The 17464-nt window shown below is 44.8% G+C and overlaps 1 protein-coding gene across 4 annotated transcripts in view; it reads right to left on the bottom strand.

Annotated features, from left to right (window-relative positions):
• Positions 1-17464, bottom strand: part of SLC2A9 (solute carrier family 2 member 9) — a 222903-nt gene that overhangs the window by 27891 nt on the left and 177548 nt on the right. For 3 of the 4 annotated variants that reach the window (XM_067530346.1, XM_067530347.1, XM_067530348.1), the window contains one exon: positions 12464-12591. The exons of the other annotated variant lie outside the window; for it this stretch is intronic. In XM_067530346.1, coding sequence (XP_067386447.1) covers positions 12464-12591 — 128 coding nt within the window. The remainder of the gene's footprint in view (positions 1-12463; positions 12592-17464) is intronic. 4 annotated transcript variants of the gene reach the window in all.

The raw sequence follows: 17464 nt of genomic DNA, 5'->3' as shown, positions 1-17464 counted from the left end.
ATTGTGCAAAGTGTATCAAAGGTACCGCAGGAGTACCATTTCCCGAGGGATCTTGCAATTGCGGAAAAGACAGAATCTGCACTACTCAGTACTGGGGCCCCAGTATCAAGTACATCTATGTCCCTAGAATCACCACCAGCACTAGGCTATTTACCACCAGCACCTCGGTTGGCACCACCCTTCTCCAGCGAGGAGTTGGATAGTGACCAGGACGACAGTCTTTCCCTGGCTTCACACCGTGACCCATCATTACAACAATGAGGAAATTCTTCACCACATCCTTTCTCCAACCCTCAAGTTTGCTACAATCATCCAAGGGCACCAACACCCATTCCCTGACCCCCCAGTGGCCACATAGGAATCCACTGGCAATGTAGAAAGCCTACACTTCACGAGCATGAAGTGTGTTTCATACAAAGTCCATCAGACATTCCCTACAGCTTTAGTATCCAGAGTCCTCGAACCTGAAAGAGAAGCCTTAGGGGGGCAGGAAGCCAGGCTCGAAGTGGCCCCCAGCAAACATCTCCTCGTCCTCATCAGATAAGTCTGTAATATCCCCTCCTCCATCACTAGCTGATGACTTTAGGTTCTTTCAGGACCTTACTAAGAGGGTGGCAAATGAGCTTCAAATCCCCCTAAAGGACTCACACCACAAGCTGGTGGATATCCTCCACACTTCCTCCTCCTCCAGAAGTGCCCTCCCAATTAATGAGGTACTTCTAGACCCTGCCAAAGTCATCTGGCAGACACCAGCCTCCACTGCACCAATGTGCAACAGAACCAACAAGAAGTATTACGTCCCCCCTAATGAAGCAGATTTCCTTTTTATGCACCCTCCACCTAACTCTATTGTAGCAGATATGGTTAACGCACAGGGAAAGCAACATCATGCCAAGTCAACTGCATATGATAGAGATCAGAAGAGACTAGACCTTTTGGGGAGGAAGGCATACTCGTCAGTAACGTTACAATTCAGGATCACGAACTAGAAAGCCGTAATAGCTAAGTATAACTACATAAATTATGAGAAACAATGCATTTATTGACCACTTGCCAGAGGCACAAAAGGAACAATTTCAGACCATTCTCAAAGAGGGCCAGTTAGAAGTCAAAGCAATGCTGCAGACTGCACTGGATGTCACAGACATAGCAGTCCGCTGAATCTCAGTTGCAGTGGTAATGAGATGGGCATCCTGGTTCTCTCTTCAAGTGATTGCTCATATGCATTCCAATTTAGGTGTGTGCGCGCCCCGTGCACAGATTCCCGGAACCTTTTTCCCTAGCAAGCCCCGCAGGGCCAGCTCAGGCGCCCCCTGGAGTGCCGTGCTCATGTCGCGGTATAAAGGGCGCTGCTGGCCCCGTGGGCCCCCAGTTCCTTCTTTCCGCCTCTGACGGTTGCTGGAACTTCTGCCACTTGCTGTTGCAAGCAGCAGTCCCTAGCCTTTTCAATCTTCTAGAGTTACCACAGATCAGTTAAGTACAAGCTATTGTTATTCAAGACAAGGACAGTTAGTGAAGCCACTGAACTACATCCGCACCGTCCGTTGTGGCTACAGCAGAGGCGCTGGCACTGGGGTTGTCAACGCTGCCAGACCCAACAGGGCAGCAGGCTTCCCTGACGTGGTCGACGCCGTCCATGCCTCTGGCTCCTCTGGTGTCCCGACCGCTCTTGACCCAGATGTCGACTCCTGGACTTCAGGCACCGACTCTACTGACACCGGCACCGATGGCACCACCGGTACAGACCTTGTCGGCACCGTTGTATGTGGCACCGAGCCTACCGGCACCCAGGCACGCACCGCTCGCCCTGACGGCTTCGGCACCGAGCTCTGCGCTGGGACCAGCGCACCGTCCACGATCCGTTTTATCGACGCGTAGCCGCAGAAGCCATCGTTCCCGCTCTCGGGGCGGGAAACGCAGTCACAAGAGGTCAGGCCGCAGACGAAGGAGGTCCACTAGCTCGTCTAGCCGGTCTTCCTCCAGGAGGCGTCGTAGGCATCGACGCCACTCTTCCTCCTCGTCTCGGAGCCGCTCCCCGCAAAGGTGTCGTAAGAGACGGTCTTGGGACTCGGGGCGCCGAGGTCGCCAGGGGGACGCACTGCAGTTGCCTGTGCCAGGGTGGCAACAAGGACCATGGCACTGGCCGTACTGGGGTCCATGGGCAGCTCAGCCGGGTCAGGGGGCTGATTCGCTCCACTCTGGTGTGCTGCAGTCTCCACCCCTCCCTTCACAGTTGCCACCACACATTCCCTCTGAGGGGGAATCAGACCCGGAGGAAGGTCCCTCCACAGGGCCCCTCCCACTGTCCTCCTCTTCATCCCCTGATGAAGGGACTTCCAGGGATCATAAGATGCCCCTTTTTGATTTTAGGGCGCATCAAGAACTCCTTAAGCGAGTGGCTAATAATTTAGGGCTACCACTTAAGGGGATGTCCGAGGAGGACGATCCATTGTTTGGCCCTTCGGGGTCCTCAGGCCCTTCACGGGTGGCCCTCCTGGTCCATGACAGAGTCATGAGTATTGCCAAGGCCCTATGGCAAACCCCTTCCTCCGTTCCCGCTACATCCAAGGGAACGGAGAGGAAATATTATGTGCCCAAGGAAAACTTCGAATTCCTCTATAGCCATCCGGCCCCAGGAACTCTGGTGGTCGATGCGGCGAATCAGAGGGATCGCCAGGGTGGCCAGGGGAGTACCCCTAAAGATAAGGAGGGAAGGAAGTTAGATTTGTTTGGCCGCAAGGTTTATTATACTGCGGCATTACAATTGAGGGTAACTAACCACCAGGCCCTCTTGGGCAAATATAACCAAAATTTATGGGCCTCGCTACAGTGGTTGATTGCCGCCCTTCCCCCTGACAAGGCAGCAGACCTGGCCACGGTGGCACAGGAGGGAGAGGCCGTGGCTCAGGCAGTGTTACAGGCGGCCAGCGATGCAGCCGAAACCTCCAGCAGTGCGATGGCTTCGGCCATCATCATGCGCCGCTGTTCTTGGCTATAGGCGTCGGGGCTATCAGTGGAGGTACAGCAAGCCATCCAGGACCTCCCCTTTGAAGGCTCCGCCCTCTTTTTGGAGAGGACGGATGAGAAGCTGCATGCCCTTAAGGACTCGAGGTCCACCCTGAGGTCCTTAGGGCTGTATACCCCTCAGGCAGCAAGACGCCAGTCTCGCCCACAGCCTCAGCGGCAGCCACCTCCCCCACCCAGACCAGCCCCTAGACCCGCTCAGCAAAGAAGGGGGCGGGACCGCTTTCGAGGGCCTAACCACCGGGACCGGCAGGGCTCCTCAGCGCGGGTGCAGCAGGGTGGAAAAACCGGTGGAGCGACTGGTAATAAACGCTTTTGACAGCGATTATGAGGGTGGCGCTTTTTCTTCCCCCTGGGCCCTAACCAACCTTTTGCGAATAGGCTTCGGCCATTCTATCATGCTTGGGAAGCAATCACTATGGATCTTTGGGCCCTCGGAGTTGTCCTCAAGGGCTACGCCCTACAGCTTACAACTTCTCCTCCAGAGACGCCCCCCACCCCGTCCTATATGGGGGACCCCGCACACGAACAGCTCCTGATACAGGAGGTCCATTCACTCCTGGAGCTTGGAGCGGTGGAGGAGGTTCCGCAGGTGGAAAGGGGAAAGGGGTTTTATTTTAGATACTTCCTGATCCCCAAGGCCAAGGGAGGACTGAGACCGATCTTGGACCTCCGTCGTCTGAACAAATATATCAGACGTACTACGTTCCGTATGGTTTCCCTTGCTTCCATAATTCCTGCCCTAGACCCAGGGGACTGGTACGCTGCCCTCGACCTAAAAGATGCCTATTTCCATATCTCCATTTTACCCGGACATAGGAGGTTTTTGAGGTTCAGGATACAAGGAGGCCACTACCAATTTGCGGCACTCCCATTTGGCCTGTCCTCATCCCCGAGAGTTTTCACTAAGTGTATGGCGGTAGTGGCGGCCCACTTGCGCCGTAATGGGGTACAAATCTTTCCCTATTTCGATGACTGGCTCATCAAAGGTAGATCACGGGAGCATGTGCGGGACAGCCTGGAACTGGTTTGCGCCACATGCACCAGACTGGGGCTGCTCATTAATGAGCAGAAGTCTACACTCGCCCCGGTGCAACGCATAGACTTTATAGGGGCCACCCTGGATGCCATACAGGCCAGAGCCTTCCTACCTCTCCCACGGTTTGAGGCAATGGGATCCCTTATCACAGACTTACAGACGTCCCCGATGACGACAGCCAGACGCTGTCTGCAACTGTTGGGACATATGGCAGCCTCCACGTATGTGGTAAGGCTGGCCCGCCTTCAGCTAAGGCCCTTACAAGTATGGCTAGCTTCAGTCTATGCACCCTCTAGACACTCACTGACTAAGGTGGTTACGGTTCCCCCACAGGTGCTGTCCTCCCTCAATTGGTGGAGGAATCCGGGAGAGGTGCACAAGGGAGTTCCATTCAGAGACCTGACTCCGTCCATGACCCTTATCACAGATGCCTCGGATGTGGGATAGGGAGCCCACATCAGCGGAGATCTGAGCATCCAAGGGTTATGGTCACCGGAGGAGAGAGCTCTTCATATCAATGTTCGAGAGCTCAGAGCAGTCCGGTTGGCCTGCAAGACCTTCCTCAGATTCCTGAGGGGCAAGGGGCTTCGGGTCCTTACGGACAATACAGCAGCCATGTTCTACATGAACAGGCAGGGGGGGAGCGCGCGCGCCACGGCCTTGTGCCAGGAGGCTACGCGTCTGTGGGATTTTGCAGTGAAACACGATTTTCATTTATTTGCCTCTCACCTCCCGGGGATCAGGAACGACGAGGCAGCCCGCCTCAGCAGGTCGTTCTCTCCCCGACACGAGTGGTCCCTTCACCACGAGGTAGTGACTTCAATCTTCCGTGTGTGGGGCACTCCCCTTCTGGACCTCTTTGCGTCCGCATGCAACACAAAGTGCCCGAGATACTGCTCACTCAGAGGTCGCAAGCCGAGCTCTCTATCCGACGCATTCTTAATAGAATGGTCGGGGTCCCTGATGTGCCTTTCCCCCCATCCCACTCCTCCCTCAAGTCCTCCTCAAGATCAAGAGGGACAGGGCGGAGGTCATCTTGATCGCCCCAGCGTGGCCGAGGCAGTTTTGGTACAGTACGCTGCTCGACCTATCCATTGCCTCGCCGCTCACACTCCCCAACCGGTACGACTTGCTCTCCCAGGACCAGGGGCGCCTGCTGCACCCGGACCTGAACTCCCTCCATCTGACAGCTTGGAGACTCTCCGGCTAACAGAGGATGAAAGGGCCTGCTCCTTACAGGTCCAACAGATTCTGCTTGGTTGCAGAAAACCCTCCACGCAGGTTACATACCGGGCGAAGTGGAGGCACTTTATGTGTTGGGCGGAGACCAGGGATATATCTCCTAACTGCTCTCCCATACAGGTGATCCTAGAATACCTTCTATATCTTAAACTCCAAGGCCTGGCCTTGGCCTCCTTGAAGGTACACCTGGCGGCTATATCGGCGTTTCACCAGCCGATGGAAGGGAGGTCGTTGTTTTCCCACCCCATGTCGGTTAGATTCATGAAAGGGGTGGAGAGAGTGTTCCCACAGGTTCGAGACCCTGTCCCTCCCTGGGATTTAAACCTGGTACTCACCATGTTAACGGGACCCCCATTTGAGCCTATGGCTACATGCTCCCTGCTCTTCCTCTCTTGGAAGGTAGCATTCCTGGTGGCCATCACTTCAGCCAGAAGGGTCTCTGAGTTAAGAGCGCTAAGTTCGGAACCCCCTTATACGGTTTTTTACAAGGATAAGGTCAGGATGAGACCCCACCCAGCCTTCCTGCCCAAGGTAGTGTCCCAATTCCACTGTAACCAAGATATTTTCCTCCCCGTGTTCTTCCCAAAACTGCATGGTTCGGATGAGGAACGGAGATGGCATTCGCTGGATGTCAGAAGGGCCCTGGCACACTACGTGGAAAGAACCAGACCCTTCCGAAAGTCGACACAGCTATTCGTAGCAGTGGCAGAGCGTATGAAGGGCTCTCCCATCTCCACCCAGCGAATCTCTTTTTGGATCACGTCGTGTATTAAGGCGTGTTACGAGCAAGCGATGGTGCCATTACCAGGAGCGGTAACGGCACATTCGACCAGAGCTCAGGCCTCATCGGTGGCCTTCCTAGAGAACGTGCCACAGCAGGACATCTGCAGAGCAGCCACCTGGTCATCAGTTCACACTTTCACCCACTACGCCATTGTTCAACAGGCAAGAGACGACGCGGCGGTTGGCAGGGCCGTGCTGAGTAGAGCCGCTCGTCAGTGACTCCTACCCGCCTCCAAGGGTATGGCTACTTAATCACCTAAATTGGAATGCATATAAGCAATCACTCGAAGAGAGAAAAGAAGGTTACTTACAAGTAACTGTTGTTCTTCGAGATGTGTTGCTCATATTCATTCCAAACCCACCCCCCATCCCCGCTGTCGGAGTCGGCAGAAAGAAGGGACTGGGGGCCCACAGCGCCCTTTATACCGCAACATGAGCGCAGCACTTCAGGGGGTGCCTGAGCTGGCCCTGCAGGGCTTGCTAGGGAAAAAGGTTCCGGGAATCTGTGCACGGGGCGCGCACACACCTAAATTGGAATGGATATGAGCAACACATCTCGAAGAACAACAGTTACTGGTAAGTAACCTTGTTTTACTCCTTTTGTGGTTGCCCAAGGAAGTGCAAACGACAGTTGAGGATCTCCCATTCAAAGGGCCCAAACTCTTTGCCGATAAGACTGATGCATCACTCCACCCAATAAAGGATTCCGGGGCCACACTATGCTCACTGGGAATCTACACAGTTGGACAGAAGAGAAAATACGACTCTTACCCACCTCACAGAGCCTGAGCACCTCAATTCCCATTGTCACAGCAGTATTACGAGCCACAACATAAGAGACCCAAGATGCAAAAGCAGAAGCTGTCAGCCTGCCAATCTTCTAACTCTCAATCCCCATCCATTCCTCCAAGCACAGTTTTGATGCTTTGGTTGAGGCCCTGAACACCCAGTCCTTGCAACAATGGCAGCTGTTATCTATGGACCTTCCATGTCCCTTTGGAAATCGCCTGACTCTCTACAAGATTTGGGAGAGCATCAACTCTGACAAATAGGTCTGGGAGATTATTTCGATGTGTTATGCCATCAACACCTGAGGAAGTCCCCCAGATTGTGGTGTCAACAGAAGAGGTTCTGGAACAAATTGATAAATTAAACAGTAACAAGTCATCAGGACCAGATAGTATTCATCCAAGAGTTCTGACGGAATTCAAATATGAAATTAAAGAACTACTAACTGTGGTATGTAACCTATCACTTATATCAGCTTCTGTACCAGATGACTAGAGGATAACTAATGTGACAGCGATTGTTAAAGGTTCCAGAGGCAATCCTGACAATTATAGACTGGTACACTTAATTTCAGTACCAGGCAGACTAGTTGAAACTATACTAAAGAAGAGAATTATCAGACACAAAGATGAACATGATTTGCTAGGGAAGAATCAACATGGCTTTGGAAAAGGGAAATCATGCCTTACCACTCTACTAAAATTCTTTGAGGGGATCAACAAGCATGTGGACAAGGGTGATCCAGTGGAAATAATGTACTTAGATTTTCAGAAAGACTTTGACAAGGTCCCTCACAAAAGGCTCTTAAGCAAAGTAAGCAGTCATGGGATAAGAAGAAAGGTCCTCTCCAGGATCTGGTTAAAAGATAGGAAACAAAGTGTAGGAATAAATGGTCAGCTTTCAGAATGGAGAGAGGTAAATAGTGGTTTCCCCCAGGGGTCTTTCCTGGGATCAGTGCTGTTCAACATATCCATAAATGATCTGGAAAAAGGGGTAAATAGTGAGGTAGCAAAATTTACAGATGATACAAAACTACCCAAGATGTTTAAGTCCAAAGCTGACTAGTAAAAGTTATAAGAGGATCTCACAAAATTGGGTGACCATGCAACAAAATTGCAGATAAAATTCGATGTTGATAAATGCAAAGTAATTCACATTGGAAAACATAATCCCAACTATCCATATAAAATGATGGGCTCTATATTAGCTGTTACCACTCAAGAAAGAGATCTTAGATTCACTGTGGAAGTTTTCTGAAAACATCCACTGAATGTGCAGTGGCGTCAAAAAAGCTAACAATGTTGGGAATCATTAGGAAAGGGATAGATAATAAGACAGAAAATATCATATTGCCTCTTTATAAATTCATGGTATGCCCACATTTTGAATAGTGCATGCAGATCTGGTCATCCCATCTCAAAAAAGATATATTAGAATTGGAAAAGGTACAGAAAAGGACAACAAAATGATTAGGGGTATGGAAAAGCTTCCATATGAGGACAGATTAATAAAACAGACTTTTCAGTTTGGAAAAGAGATGACTATAGGGGGATATGATTGAGGTCTATAAAATCATGATTGGTGTGGAGAAAGTAAATAAGGAAGTGTTGTTTACTCCTCATAACACAAAAACTAGGTGTCATCTAATGAAATTAATAGGCAGCAGGTTTAAAACTAACAAAAGGAAGTATTTCTTCACACAACACACAGTCAATCTGTGGAACTCCTTGCTGGAGGATGTTGTGAAGGCCCAGATTATAACGGGGTTCAAAAGAGAACTAGATAAATTCATGGAGGATAGGTTTATCAATGGCTATTAGCCAGGATAGGCAGGGATTGCTGTTTGCCAGAAGCTGGGAATGGGCGACGGCATGGATCACTTGATGATTACCTGTTCTGTTCATTCCCTCTCAAGCACCTGCTGGCATTGGCCACTGTCAGAAGACAGAAAACTGGGCTAGATGTACCATTGGTATGATCCCGTATAGCTATTCTTATGTGCTTATGTAATAAATTTAATTCACAGAACAATGCATGTTTTTGACATCTGTTATTTAAAAGATATTATGGCTTTGTGACTTAATTTTCTTGTTGCAAATACTGTATATACCTAAACCTCACAGCTCAGTCTAAGCAGCTGGTCCCACAAACAAAGATATGAGCAGATAAACATAGACTTTTTCCATCTGTTAGTTGAAAAGGACAGTAAAGACATGTTAAAAGACCCTCAAGTTGCAGACTCCTAGAGAAGAGAATAAAAAAGTCTTGATTAGACCATAACATTTTCCAGTTTCTCATGGTAGGCAAAATACAGCCAGGGAAAAAAAAGTTGTAAAATGTTATTTAGAAATGGGTAGCTAATCCACAATGTTTGTGTAATACAGAGGGAGTGACAAATAAATGTTTTGAAAACATCAGAGCTACACTTATTTTGCACTGCAGTGATATAATTATAATGTAGTACACAGATGGGAAAACAAAATATGCTTTAGAATCTCAGGGTTAGAAGGGACCACAAGGGTCATCTAGTCTAACTCTCTGCCAAGATGCTTGCATATTTCCATATATATTTCCTTTTTAAGCTTAATTTTGACTTTCCCTCTAACTTTCAATTTTTAAAATAGTAATCACATCGAAATCAATTTAAGAAATCGATATAAACAAATTACTCTAATTTCAATATCCTACGGTGAGGACGGAAACCTATGTAACAATTTTAATTATATATTTGCTTTAGAATCTTAGTCCTAAATTTTAGTGCATGGGTCAGGCAAGTAGCTATTTTATGTTACTAAATTTAATTACAAGAGTTGATGGGGAAAATTTTTGACATTCAAACTAATTATTAGGTGACATTTTGGGGAATTGACTGCCAGTTAATTTTCAATAGCTATGAATACTTTACACATTTTTCCCCAAAAAAATTAACATAAAACTATTTAGAAAAAAGTATAAAATATGTATAAATAACTGTCTCTTCTTGTTGCTTAATAAAACAAGTTACTGAAAAAAATGCCTGGAACAATCATACTAAAACTTAAACAGATTGAAGGGATTATTCATTTTGTTAAGGTGTTTCAAGCATTGGTAAGGTTTTTTTTTAAGTCATGCCATAAGAACAAAATCACAACAGACTTAACCAGGAAATGGCTATTGCCTCTCTGTAATGAAGTATGTGACTTAGATGTTATAATTCATAGAACAAAGTTGACTGAAGGAGCTGGACAAAGAGAAAGTTAAGGAAGACTATTCTTAAATGTATGACTTATTCGCTCTAGCTTTGTTAATGAGAAAGGCATTACTGGTCTCAATTTTATGAAGAATCTCAGAAGAAAGTTAAAGCCTGATTAATTCTGTTTTCATGCATATACATATGATTTCAAATGATAAGGAAGCTCTATAAGCAAAAAACAAACAAAGACAGGCACAAAAACAGCATTACACTTTGCCTTCAGTATAACTAAAGATGTATTTTTGTCATTAAAAAGTAGAATTTTTCATTAAGCTAAATGATATATTTCACAAGACAACATCAAATTCCATAAGGCACTAGAAATATGTTAGTACATAAATGAAAACAAAGAATTTCAATCACTTTTTAGCCTGCTGAGACCTACTTAATGCCTTTTTAAACAATCAACACTCAGTATGTGACCTGTGATGAAGGATTAGCAGAAACGCAGGATTTTTCAGTTCAGTCACCAAACCAAAAGCATCAATTATTCACTCACCTCTAAGGAGTAAAAAAGGTTCAGAGGATTGGGATCTTTGTATTCAGTTTACATTTTGAAAGTGATTTTAGTAATCAAAAGGCTAAAGACCCTTCTTCCTCTCCACCCACCCTTTTAAATGCAAAATTAGATTAGCTAGGTCGGAGTCTATAACAGTTTCTAGATCTCTCAGATTAATTATAAACCATGCAGAGAAATTCAACCAGTGCTCATTGGTAAACGTTGTCCTGTGTGCTAGTTCTCACTGAGAATAAATGTCTAACAGAAACAATACACATTTTACATCAAGTATTTTTTCCAATTATAAGTAGACCAAAAAAAAGCAATTTTCAGAAATTAAAAAAAAAAAAACCACGCCGCTTATTCAAAACTCATTACCCAGAAAGGACTTGTCCAATTAGCCTCAGACTTTCCAGAACAATCCTCTAGACAATGATTAGATTTTGGAAACTTCTAATTTCTTTTCCCAAAAACAGTGTGCGTGTGTGTGCGTGCGTGCATGATTAAAATGGTAACAGGAAATTATGGAGTCATTGTAATTGTGAATTCTGCTTACGGGAGCTGGGTTTAGTCCCCACCTGTAACTAACTAGCTGCATCTCAGGTGGTGAGATAAAAGGCCAACAAGCCGATTGCTTACAAGGAGAAGATATGCTTTTACAGGAGATTCTGGATCTGGGAAAGAACCTGGTAAGGAGGGCTTGCCACACTGGCCAGATGAAAGGCCTGGGTGGGGTTACCTGATGTGTAGGCAGCAGCAAAAGACCTCTGAGGCAAGGGAGGGGCCGACTAACAGGACCTGATTTACCTATTTTGACTGACGTTGAGCTGTGTTTGAACAATAAATGTTTGCCTGGGGATAGGGACTGAAATATTGATGTTGGTGGAAAATTCAGTGAACTGGCCCACCAGCCTGTGTCAAAACGGGGAAACAGAAAGCAGAGTTCTTTGCCATCTTTGGGGAGACCTTGCTACACACTCATAGCACTGTAATAAGTATAGGGCTGACAAAGCGGACTATAGGCCTGATGGAGACAAACTGGAGAGAGTCCAGAGGAGAGCACCAAAAATGATAAAAGGTTTAGAAAACTTGACCTATGAAGAAAGGTTTAAACACATGGGCATGTTTAGTATTGAGAAAACAAGACTGAAGGGGGACCTTATAACAATCTTCGAGTATGTTAAGGGCTATTATAAAGAGGATGGCGATCAACTGTTCTCCATGTCCACTGAAGGTAGGACAAGAAGTAATGGGCTTAATCTGCAGCAAAAGAGATTTAGCTTAGACTTTAGGAAAAGCTTTCTAACTGTAAGGTAGTTAAATTCTGGACGAGGTTTTCAAGGGAAGTTGTGGAATCCCCATCATTGGAGATTTTTAAGAACAGGTTAGACAAACACCTGTCAGAGATGGTCTTCTAGATATACTTAGTATCAAAGTCCCTTTGAGCCCTACATTCTATGATTCTATCCCAAATCCTAATTGACTGAAGTCAATGGGAATCTTGGTATTGACTTTAATGGATATTGGATCAAGCCTGAAGTCCCCATTCACCCATGTTCATCATTTATTTGAAGGTTATCGTTCACCTTTTGGGGGAATAAAACTCTCCTTCTGTAAGTCCCCACCCTTCTCCATCAGAAATAAACTTTTGTTCACAAGCTCACAATGTAATAATATTTTCCTCTCCACTTTCCTTTAAGTGGAGCTTCATGATAACAGGCATTTACAATTGGCACACTGAACTGCATCAAAAGAAGGTGCAGGTTTCATTCTACTTCACAACAAAGAAAGTTTCACAACCACCTGATAACTGTATGATAGTTGAATTAATAATTTAATTGTGCATGGTACGTACCTGAATGAAAGGGAAAAGAAGTCCCACTGTGAAGTTGGAGAGCCAGTTGACTGTCCCAGCTATCATAAATGCGGCAGGCCTTTGAGATTGCTGAAAAAGCTCTCCAGTCAAGACAAATGGAATCCCACCTGAAATATAACAGCCAAGAAGTGGGTGGTTTAATAAACTCTGATGCCTAAAGCAGTGTTAGTAATCAATATGGAAATATCAGAAATTCACAAGCACCAAGATCTGTGACATCAATCAAGGTCTGGTGCAGCTCTCCATTTCTATTCTTCTGTGAAGTTATAACAGGGAGACCTTGAGCACTAAGATTTATTATTCCACTTGTTTTATTGAAACTTTAATTTTAAAGGGCTTGGCCTTCCCATCCATTATACCAGCCCTACGCTCATGTAACTCCTCTGTGGAGTTACAGTGGCATAAAACTGATAACAGAATGGAGCCCAAATTACCAATTTAATTTAAGGTTGATAACATGGGAGTGGTGTAACTCATGTTACTAAAACAGTCAAAATGCTGCAGATTGAGGGATATTCTATAACAGATTTTATGTTAAACATTAACATTTGGACAAGTGATTTAAAAATATATTTTAAAAAGAAAGAAGAGATTAAATAACATTCCTGCATAATTATTCGCATATTTTTGTAACAGTAAAGATGGAAATGATAAAAAGGCAAACAGTTACTACACTATTTAGTATACTTTCATTGTTATTTATTTATTACACACACACACACACACACACACAGAGTTTATATGAAAAATTCTTTTCATTCAAATCCCTTTTGAAAATCCATTTTTTCCATAACACCTACAAATTTTTAAAAAACCCCAAACCCTATTGTATGTTATATCCATTCTCTGTGCTGTGTCTCAGTATGCTGCTATTTGATCTATCTTTGTCCTTTAGATTGTTAACCCCTTGGGTGGAGACTGTGTCTTCATTTGGCTGTTGCAGAGCACTAAACACACTTGTCAGTGCTTAAAAATAATATACCAATATAGTGCTACAATATAGTAAGTAGTGTTTAACAGTACAACACTTAAAATACATATAGTACCAATCATACTATGAGCACCAAGACGCAAAACTTTGTAGACATATAAAGGAATGCATAGAAGACATAAAGGCATGTATCCTACTGAAATAGAGTAGGAAGACCTGCCTTTGCCCCAAAGAGCTTAAGTCTATGAAACAATGGATAAATGGAGAGAGGGGAATGGGATGCAACAAAGAGCCATATGACTTGTCTGTAAATTTCAGCATTCATCTTATTAACTATTATTATAATTTGTCTTACGACAATGCCTGAAAGCCACAACTGAAATTGAGGTCCTATTGAGCTATGCCTGTACATACATATAGTAAAAGACAGTCTCTGACCCAAAGAACTTACTGTCTAAATAGACAATACGAAGGGGATGGAAAGTTAGTATTGTTACCCCCATCTTACAGATGGGGAACTAAGGTACCAAGCTACTAAGTGTCATTACTTCAAAGCAATCCATCCTGTCCAAATTCAAAAATTGTATTCATCCTTCTGAGGAATTAGTAGAGAGCACAGGCTTCTTTGTACAGCACTTTGAAGATGTATAATGAAGTGCAATGTAATGGCTCAATAGGAGTCTCTTTTATAGTGTATATTATGAAGCACAGACAACACACTGTCTCTTAATCCTTGGTGGCTTGCACAGGGAAATTTCTGTACTCTTGGGACCTGAGTTCAACTTCTATGTTCTGGCAGGCAAGATAACAACTGCATCTGTTATGTTAGCATCTGTTTCAGATTTTGACATGTGAGGAAGTTGTTTGCCAGATCATTTGCCCCGTGGAGAGAGGAAGTGAAGCACTGCATACACAGAAACCATGGAATGAGAATTTATTTGTGATCATTTATTCTGTCATGCCTTTGCTGTAGGACAATCTACGGAGGTGTTGCTGTTCTTGTCAGCATAATCAAAATGTTATTCTAGACCCATTTGCGAAAATACACATTGTATAAGAGAGGAAAAAAGCCAAAGGCAAAAAGAAAGAGAACAGAAGGACAGCAACATATCATAAAGCATAAATGTTATGGAAATAAAAATGCATCTGTGCTATTTGAAAAAGTCTCTTGAAAAATTGTGTGTGCTTTCTGGATACATATTCAGCATCAGTAAGCTGGTGCTTTCCATTAGTCACCAGCATCACAGAGCTCTTGAATGTAATTAAAAAAGAATCTTAACTAATTTAGTTAAGATAAATCAGTGTCCGAGAGCTTTTCTAGAAGTCAAGCAAAGGGAGAATGGGCCTGTAGAGCCTTTCCAAAAGTTTTTTTTGGGAGGAGGAGGCGGCAAGAGGCAGGGTGCGAAATATCAGGGATGGCACAGACAAGCAGTTCCACACTTCAGGGTGGTATAGCCTAGTGTTTCTGGAGGGCACTGACTAGCCAACACAGGGAGGATATGCTAATGTAGTGGGATGATGTCAGAGATTGCATGAGAGACTGAATCAGCCTCTGAGCATGAAGGAAAGTCTGACTGAGCTAAGGATAGGGTAGTCCTGAGGAAAACCAGGAGACTGAGTTAAGACAGATTCCGAGATGCAAAGCCTGGAATTTCACCAGGCTTGTGCCGCTCTAGGACATGAAGCACAGGATGAAGGTGTCTTCCAGGAGCCAGTACAACAGTACATTGAACTGTGGTGAAGGGTCCACTGCAAAACAGAGTGAAATGAAGCAGAGATTGAACCACTGGACAGACCAGTGAACACCATGAAATAATAACCCTTGAAAAAGGGGTCTGCTCAGGATTCAGTGGCCTTGTACTATGGAACCTCTAATAATATAGCCTGAAAGGCAGGGAGATATAGGTAGACGCCAGGAGGTCATGATGTTAGAGGAGTGACGAAGATAATATATTGTACGTATAAGTAGGATTTAATGTACAAGTATAGGACTATAAATGGACAAAATGCACAATTTAGATATGTACATCATTAAATCGACAGTTTATTGTTGGTTTTATTTGGACTTTCAACAGCTTATTTGTATGAAACAATTTAGATGAAACACCACCGACATCTATAATAAACTTTAGAGCAGCATTTCCCAGACTTATGAAAACAGCCTCGCTTCAGGAAAATGAAACCTAACCTAACCTAAATAAGTGGTCTGTTGTGACAACTGTGACTCAGAGTAGGCTGCATAGATTTTCATAATATGCTTCCTCTCTTTTCGTGCATACTTTGGTAAACAGTGAAACAGTTAACAATGTTGACATTTAAGTATCATCTTTAGCCTGTGAATCTGCAGTACCCATTGAAATGAATGGGGCAGCATACAACTCAGATTTATTGTTTCAGACTCTCCGCAACCTCAGGAAGACATCACTGCATTGTTTACACTCGAATCACACTTTCCAAGTTTTCTCCACAGCAACAAGAAACAGACAGATTTTTAAAAGGAATTTAGGTGCCTATGAATGCAGCTAGGCACTTCTGAAAAATCCCACTGGGTGCTTATTTGTATCTGTAGACATCTCAATACCTTTTAAAATCTGGATTTTAATTTTTTTGAACAAAAGTAGAATCTCTGGAGAACCACTGAGAAACATGTCTTAGTCCCCCAACTGATCAGTTACACCTCCACTTTACAAAATGCTGCTTAGGGAATTTAATTCAGTTAAAAAAAAGAAGAAAAGAAAAAAAAAGGAGAACAACAATTTTCTTTGTTTACTATTTATGGTTTTATAGATCTGGGTACTAATCCTGGCTCTCTCATATCCTTGAGAAAGTTGTTTAACATCTCTGTACCTCAATTCTTCCATCTTAAAATGCAAAATGATCCTGTACATATTGTCAGTTTCAGGGTAACTGTCTCTGTACTCCCCCCTTCCGTGGTTCTCTCCAGGGGTGCTCAGTCAGGTCTCTAGCCATCACCTGTCTCTGGGCATGAAACTTTGTCCCCTTGCCTTTTGAGAGGAGGGTTTTAAGGCTTCACAACTCTCTGCCTTATAGTGGGATATGCACAGGAAGCCAGCCTGCCCAAAGACAGCGCCTGTGCGTTGCTTCCCCTCCAAGGGCTATGATCAGTGTATTGTTAGCTGTTACAAGTTACCACACAGCTCTTTCTAAGCCAGAAAATGTATTTTTAATAGGAAAAGCATTACAGAGAAAACATAATAAAAACAATAAATAAATGTAAACACAGACTAGACATACCAAGAATCACTCATCAGTCTTAAGGGGCCCTAGTAAACCAAAGTCTTTCCAACCCTTCCACAAGGGTTGAGTTCCTCGTTGGCAGAAGGTCCTGTCCGTTTGTTGATCAGAAAGGAGGCCCTGAGTCAGTTCAGCCTTTTCTTTTTTTTTTTTAATAGCAAAAGCTCTTTCTGCCATGTGACTGGGACATGAGCAGTCATGCCTAGTGGTCTGAGCAGGAATCAGGTCTAATGGTCAGAAGAAGATTCAGTAACCAGGAATCAGAGCACCGGGTCACCACTGGAGCCAGATGCCAGAGCCAAGCGCCACAGCCTGAGTTAGGAGTCGGAGCCCAGGGTCAACACCAGGTTACCCAGAGTGAGGCAAGGCTGGAACAAGGTAGAAGATATCACAGCTATGGGCAAATGCTTTCAGCAGTCACTCAACTGAACTGCTACAGCTGCTGGGCTTAAGAGCCAGTATGCTGACTTCTCCAACCATTCAGGCAGCATAGCCGACCAAGCAGCCTACTACAGGCCAGCTGCACTTGTTAGGTTGCCTAGAGACTAGCTCTCCAGCAGGCTTTGATTCTTGATACTTTGTCTTATGGTCTCTGGAAAACTCAGTTTGAACCAGCATATGCAAACCATCCTATGGAGTGATACAATCACTCCCCCACCTGTTTTTGGTTCCTGGCGGAGCTGTGATAACCCTCCCACCTGGAGTTGCAGACAGTTGCTGGCCCACAGTGATACATAAACTCAACCGTGCTGCATGTGGTTGCAATATCTGTCACAGCTTAATTAATCAGACTT

The sequence above is a fragment of the Emydura macquarii genome, unplaced genomic scaffold, assembly GCF_026122565.2.
Source record: "Emydura macquarii macquarii isolate MOO-44397 ecotype Brisbane River unplaced genomic scaffold, CSIRO-AGI_Emac_v2 contig_3062, whole genome shotgun sequence".
Taxonomy (NCBI): domain Eukaryota; kingdom Metazoa; phylum Chordata; order Testudines; family Chelidae; genus Emydura; species Emydura macquarii.
The sequence above is the reverse complement of the archived record's forward strand: the minus strand, read 5'-3'. Positions and strand labels throughout refer to the sequence as shown.